Source organism: Triticum aestivum, chromosome 3B (assembly GCF_018294505.1).
Source record: "Triticum aestivum cultivar Chinese Spring chromosome 3B, IWGSC CS RefSeq v2.1, whole genome shotgun sequence".
NCBI lineage: Eukaryota > Viridiplantae > Streptophyta > Magnoliopsida > Poales > Poaceae > Triticum > Triticum aestivum.
Window position 1 is genome coordinate 662,159,639 of NC_057801.1, and position 7,078 is coordinate 662,166,716.

The 7,078-nt window shown below is 50.6% G+C and overlaps 1 protein-coding gene across 1 annotated transcript; it reads left to right on the forward strand.

Moving 5' to 3' along the window:
- Positions 1-415: 415 nt before the first annotated feature.
- LOC123071530 (fructose-1,6-bisphosphatase, cytosolic) lies at positions 416-3,099 on the forward strand. Its single transcript, XM_044495106.1, has 11 exons — positions 416-833; positions 975-1,049; positions 1,175-1,236; positions 1,352-1,418; positions 1,593-1,706; positions 1,812-1,898; positions 1,995-2,065; positions 2,145-2,210; positions 2,374-2,460; positions 2,551-2,626; positions 2,738-3,099. Exons 1-11 carry the CDS (start codon positions 627-629, stop codon positions 2,858-2,860), a joined length of 1,035 nt encoding a protein of 344 aa, XP_044351041.1. The 5' UTR covers positions 416-626; the 3' UTR covers positions 2,861-3,099.
- Positions 3,100-7,078: the final 3,979 nt, after the last annotated feature.

Below are 7,078 nucleotides of genomic sequence, written 5' to 3' on the forward strand. Positions count from 1 at the left end.
TAAAAAAAAAGGTAGGATATTCCACGTACGCGCGAAGGGCAGGCCATCAAGCAAAGTTCGTCTTGATTATTGAATTCAATAACAGATGCCAACAGCCCAAGCTTTGCTTGATACGAACCGCCGTTTCGCCCCTGACGACCGTCGCAAAACCGCCTCGCCGTCACGTCGGGCTTCAGGTTATAGCTAAACAGAGCCGCTGTCGGCGTGATGGCTAAGCGCCCGCGTTGGCGCCTTGCTCCGGCGGGAAGGTTACGTGCGGGCGCGGGACAAAGCCCTGCGCTCCTCTCACTCACTCCCATCACCTCACCAGTCACCACGCGACGGCCACAGACGCGCCCGGCCACCGTGCTACCAGCCATCGCGGATAGAGGGGATAGGCCTCGGCGCTCATTCCGTTGGAGCCCCAAGCCCCTCCGCTCCCAGCCTCACTTTCTCCCCGCGCTACCTACCAAAACGGCACGCCGCGCGTCACGTCACGGTTCGCAGCCGGCCACTTCCCGCGCCGTACTACTTGGGCATAGATAGATCGCTCACTTCCGGGGTCCGCGCTGCAAGCAAAACGAGCTCTCCGTCCGAGCTAAGCGAACGAGAGGGAGGGTAGGGTCGTCCCCGGCCGATCGGAGAAGATGGATCACGCGGCGGACACGTTCCGGACGGACCTGATGACCATCACGCGGCACGTGCTGAACGAGCAGAGCAGGCACCCAGAGTCGCGCGGCGACCTCACCATCCTCCTCTCCCACATCGTCCTCGGCTGCAAGTTCGTCGCCTCCGCCGTCAACAAGGCCGGCCTCGCCAAGCTCACCGGTCTCGCCGGCGAGACCAACGTCCAGGCAAGCTGCTGTGCTCTTCCTCTTTCTTTTCTCTTCTCTCCAGTTCAGTTTTGCTTCCGATCCGTGGGAATGGAAGCATGATGATGATGATGATGATGATGATGGTTGCCTGTTTGTCAATTGGTGGCGCGGGCTCTTCAGGGGGAGGAGCAGAAGAAGCTGGACGTGCTCTCCAACGAGGTGTTCGTCAATGCCCTCGTCAGCAGCGGCCGCACCGTATGAACTTTGTCTCATCCCATTTCTTTTTTTTCCCTGCCATTTCTTTTCTTTTTGTACATACAAGATTGTTGATTTCATTCTGTTTTGTGACACTGCTTTGCGCTGCGAACCGATACGTGCAGTGTGTTCTTGTGTCCGAGGAGGACGAGAAGGCGACGTTCGTGGACCCTAAGCTCCGTGGGAAGTGCGTAAAAGCCTTCGGCTCCTTGATTGCTCTGCTCAAATACCTTGATGTGGTCAAGGAGCGAATTTTCCTCTGTTGTTTCTGATGAAATGTGCGGATCTTCATTTTCCATCAGGTACTGTGTCTGCTTTGACCCCCTGGATGGCTCCTCCAACATCGACTGCGGCGTCTCCATCGGAACGGTAGGGGAAGCGCACAAGTAATTTCAAAGCTAAAAAAGTTGTTCGGAACACGCACAATTACGGGGAGTCTGCTTTCCTTTTTGCCATTTCAAAGTCCCAGGGGATATGCTCATAAAAAAGTAGAAATATGCTGCATGGACAGTTTATTCCTTATTCTTACATGTTTTTCTACAGATCTTTGGGATCTACATGATCAAGAACCAAGACACCGTGACTCTGGAGGAAGTACTGCAGCCTGGGAAGGACATGATTGCTGCTGGATACTGCATGTATGGGAGTTCCTGCACGGTAATTAATCAAGTTCCCTGACCTCGTGTTGCACAAGCAAGATAAATCTTTGCGTGACTGTAAGCGCACTGTCTGAATTGGCCTGTGTATGCTAATTGTCTGCAGCTTGTCCTGAGCACTGGAAATGGTGTCAACGGCTTCACGCTTGACCCTTCTCTTGGGGAGTTCATAATGACTCATCCAGACATCAAGGTGTGCTGGCAGAATTACTGAGATTTACTGTAGTATTTATTTTCTGAAAATTCACCAAGAGGCGTACTACTAAAATCTGCATGCTTTATGCTTCAGATACCGCCGAAAGGAAAGATCTATTCGGTTAACGAAGGGAATGCCAAGAACTGGGACACCCCTACTGCAAAGTATGAGATCTTGTTGTTTTCAGAGTAGTGTTACTTCCTTGAGTGTTCCTGCTAAAAATTTACCACATATATACAACAGGTACGTGGAGAAGTGCAAGTATCCCACGGATGGTTCATCACCCAAATCCTTGAGATACATTGGCAGGTTTGTGAATCTTCAACCTGCTTACCTGACGAATTGAACAATTTACCTCTCATACTTCAGAAGCTTCCCCCCGACAATGCAAAATTTACACGATCAATGAATGTTAACAAACTTGTAAAATGCTTGTCACAACATATAACACTCCATTCCTGATGGTTCACAGCATGGTTGCCGATGTCCACCGCACCTTGCTATACGGCGGCATATTCCTGTACCCCGCGGACAAGAAGAGCCCGAGCGGAAAGCTCCGGTACGCCACTGCCTGTGCGCACAACTCAAACAGCACCTCCACCATTGCACGCAGCTGTTCTGAAGTTGCCTGAATTTGCTGTGTTTGCAGTGTGATGTATGAGGTGTTCCCCATGTCATTCCTGATGGAGGAGGCTGGAGGCCAGTCTTTCACAGGCAAAGGACGGGTATGTGTTGTTGTGACATGCAAGCATCTCTGTTTTTCTTCCCTTGGCCAGAATTTCATGTCCAGCAACAGACAGTATGTTGACACTCTGTTTGTTGGCAATGCAATGCAGTCGCTTGACCTGATCCCCACCGACATCCACGAGAGATCCCCGATATTCCTGGGCAGCAGCGACGACGTGGAGGAGATCAAGGCGCTGTACGCGGAGGAAGCCAAGAAGGAAGGATCTGCATGATGGTCGACCGGTCGTCGCGCGCAAGGCGTGTGAATCGATGACGACTCGTGGGCCTTGCTGACAATGTGATTCGAATGTCAGGCATTTCTTTTCTATATATACGTCTGTGTCATTCAGTGTAATATAGCGTGGAGGCCTTGAACAGCTTCACTCGTGAGCAGCCAAGGCTTCTGCTTCTTTCCACAATTCGTTCACTGATGATACGTAATATACATCCATGTATACATATATCCATCTCAGGAGGACCAGTGCCGCAAGCTGTGCGGAATGCGTTGCATGTACATACAGATTGCTGCATCGTGTGAGTAAACATGTCGACTATTTCAGAGCCGAAAGATACATGCCAAAGGTCTCAGCCTGAGTGGCTGGCGCGGTTGGCGAAGCCATGTAGTACAAGCTTGGTAGTCAATTGACTACACAGTTTTTTGGTGAAACTAGCCTATAGGTGTATAAATATTGAAACAAATTTGTATAAATTCATATATTCGACTACACAATTTCAAGGCCGCCTTTGCAGAATAATCTTGAACTCAGGCGCTCCAGTCCATGGTAGCTCACCGGTCGCCGCCACGCTGCACAGAGTACATATGGCCGGACTGTTAGAAGAATAGAGAGGGATTGATGGAATCGATGTTTATTGCTTGAGCCTTGTGGTCATATATATAGAAATACATGATCTTTTTGAAGTAAAAAACAAGTCAGAATAATTCCTAGTCTATCCTATGTTTGCAATCTAATCACGATACTCAACACCCCCTGCAGTCACAATGGTAGCGACGCAGACGGTGAGACTGGAGAAGAATCCGAAGGTAAGCCGACGGACCCCCCCCCCCCCCCCCCCCCCCCCCCGCGAAACCGACGAGGTTGCTCAAACAAGGCGGTAGCCCTTTGTGCCGTTTGTCGAGGTAGTCGAGAGCGTAGAGTGTTGTAGCCGTGGTCGAGGTAGCCGTGCGAAGAACGCCATGGTCGATATCGAGTCGGGGTGGCCGGTGTCGAGGAAGTTGCCATGGAGCCGCGGGCGCAAGGAGGCGCCGAGTCAGTCATAGGCACAATGGTGTCGAAGTAGTGTTGCGCCGGGAAGAAGACGTTGTTGACGAGACGTCGTGCTGGGTTTGTCAAGCCCGGGGACACGTCGTGAACGAAGGCACGCGTCGGTGTTGCCAGCATCGAGCATGCGTAGATACTCGAAGTCGATGTTGACGATGCACCACTCCAGGCTTGCTAGGCTTGGGAACACATCGGAGACGAAGGCACCCGTCGGTATTGCCAGCACTGGACATGCGTAGATGTGGACCTACACGAGTTGTACGACATGTCGGAGGAGTCAGAGGGACCAAAAGATGAGGACTAGAGGATGGTTGCGACACCAATCGACGTGGGGCCGATGTCGCCAACGGTGGTCGGGGAAGATGACGATGATGCTGGCGATGAGATGGTGCTGGACGAAGACGAAGGGGGTGGACGGACGGCACGACTCGGGTGAGCGAGCGGCAGCGGCGTCGAAGAAGAGCGCGACCGCGGCCTGACGATGGCGGTGGCGGCTTGGTTAGGTGCGCGGCGGCAATGCTCGAAGTAGGCGAGTAAAAACCCAACAATGTGACAAAGACCGGCGGGGACAATGGCATTCCCGCGCCAAGGGAGGCGGCACGGCACATACCACGTGGAAGTTAACACGCGGGGACGGCGGAGTGAACCACGGTCTGCGGTGCTACGGCCCGAAGGGGCGATGCAGGGGCAACATGCGGTTGGGGCGACGACAGGAAGACCTTGGGGCGGCGGCGTGGACTACGTGCCACGGCGCTACGACCCTAAGTGGCGGCGCAGCGGCAGTGTGTGGGTCGATGTAGCCACAGGGACGACCTCCGGCGACAGCAGGGACCGCCGGCCACGGAGCTACGACCGAAGGGGCGACGCAGCGGCGGTGCATGAGTCAATATAGCTATGGGAGAACCACGGGGCGACACAGCGGTAACCCGTTGCTCGATCGGTGTAGGTGCGCGTTGTACTCAGGACGGTCTTCATGGGACCTGCGGAGGCGCGCGCAACCAACGGGCCAGATCGGTCTCACGGCATAGATGAGGCGGATCACGGGCGGGCAGGGGACGTCGCTCGGTGGAGTCGGAGTGGCGACGGAGTTCAAGATGAAGCCACCGACGACGGTCAGCGTGGAACGACGTGTGGACGAGCGCAACTGGCCCGAGGCAGTCAGTGAGCCCGACGCAGCCGCCAGCCGCCAAGACAGACGGTAGGGCGGCCGTACTGACACGACGGAGGCAGGTGGTGATGGAGAAGTCCCGGTCGAAGCAGGGCGGCGACAGCCGGCACAAGATGATGGGCGGGCAGACGCGCGGACGACGGCCTTGACAGGCCGCTGCGTCGCGCGAGGCCGCCAGGTCAAAGTAGACGCCGGGTGGTTGCACGGGTCGAAGTAGAGGCATTGGGTCGACGGCGGGGGTAGGTGATGCAAACCGATATTAGATTGAACCAAAAAAAACGCCGATCAAGATGACCGGCGGGAGAGAGAAAACCCGAATCAAAGTATTGAGAAAAATACTCTCTAGGGCAGCCGATCAACACGATCGGTGAACGAACCCTAGGTATGAGCGGCATGGCTCCTGGTGGCGTTCATGGGACCGACATCCCCGGGGGCGGCGCGGAGCGGAAACAGTGACGACGGCTAGGGTTTGGATCGTTTAGGCTGATACCATGTTAGAAGAGACAGAGAAGGATTGATGGAATCGATGTTTATTGCTTGAGCCTCGTAAGCATATATAGAAGTAATGGTTTTTTAATACAAAATAAGACAAAATAATTTCTAGTCTATTCTATATTTTTAATCTAATCACAATACTCAACACAGACCAAATGTCAGGCACATCGCCAGGCATGGCCATGGAAGCAGCCTGATGCAACAATACAATACAAAGCAAACACATAAATTTCTCTCTCTACGCCATCGCAAAATGAACATACACCGACATGAATTGACTCTAATTTATTGAAAAAAGTTAACGCTCAACATTGCGGTGTTATAAATATGGGATATACCAAGTATACGGATGACCCACCATAGATCCATGACTCGTACAAGATACGGCCAGAAGATCATGGGCCAAGGGGCTTCGTCATCAACCCATTAAAGATAAAGAGTGTGGCTTACGCACTAACCGGTGTACACATGAGTTATAATCCCTGAAGATTTGACTTAACCGACGAAAGATGACCCTAAAAATGTATTTCTTCAAGTGAAGAATTTGATGCGTTCTTTGAAGAAATGAAGTGAAGAATCGGAGCTTGAAGACTTTGTTTTCATAGTTTCTATCTTCTTTATTTGAGTCGTAGGAAACACTGTACTGTTAAAGAGGGTCTAGGTGATACATAGACATATTTTCAAAGTGATGCTCAAAAGCCTACAACTACCTAATTCTTCGAGTTGAAGACTTTGGAAATCTCTTGCAGTGCAGTCGAGTTCTTCAGCGACAGAGATGAAGTGCTACTTCTTAAGCTTGCGTTGGTTTTTCCCTTGAAGAGGAAAGAGTGATGCAGCAAAGTAGAGGTAAATATTTCCCTCAGTGAAGTACTAAGGTATCAATCCAGTAGGAGGAACACACTAGTCTCCAATAATTGCACCTGCACAAACAAACAAATATTTGCACCCAACATGATAAATGGGTTGTCAATCCCTTCACGCTTACTTGCAAGGATGAGATTTGATAGTGATAGATATAAAGGATAAGTAAAAATGTAAAATAAAATAAAAGTAAATAAATTGCAGCAAGCTATTTTTGTGTTTCTGATTTTATAGATCTGAAAATAATATGATAAAAGATAGACCCGAGGGCCATAGTTTTCACTAGAGGCTTCTCTCTTAAAAGGAATCATACAGTATGTAAACAAATTACTGTTGAGCAATTGATAAAAATACATAGTTATGAAGATATACAAGGCAATGATCATGCATATAGGGATCACATCCGAGACAAATAGATCGACTCTTGCTTGCATCTACTATTATTACTCCACATATCGACCGCTATCTAGCATGCATCTAGTATATTAAGTTAACAAGAATGGAGTAACACCTTAAGCAAGATGATATGATGTAGAGGGATAGATCCAATCAATATGAACAAACCCCATTTTTTATCTTTAATGGCAACAATACAAATACGTGTCATGTCCCTTTCTGTCACTGTGATTGAGCACCGCAAGATTGAA

Coding starts and splice junctions, on each gene's coding strand:
- LOC123071530 (XM_044495106.1), top strand. CDS start 627: ATGGATCACGCGGCGGACACGTTCCGGACGGACCTGATGACCATCACG. Junction 1,237..1,351: donor GACCCTAAGCTCCGTGGGAA/GTGCGTAAAAGC, acceptor ATTTTCCATCAG/GTACTGTGTCTGCTTTGACC. Junction 2,627..2,737: donor CTTTCACAGGCAAAGGACGG/GTATGTGTTGTT, acceptor AATGCAATGCAG/TCGCTTGACCTGATCCCCAC.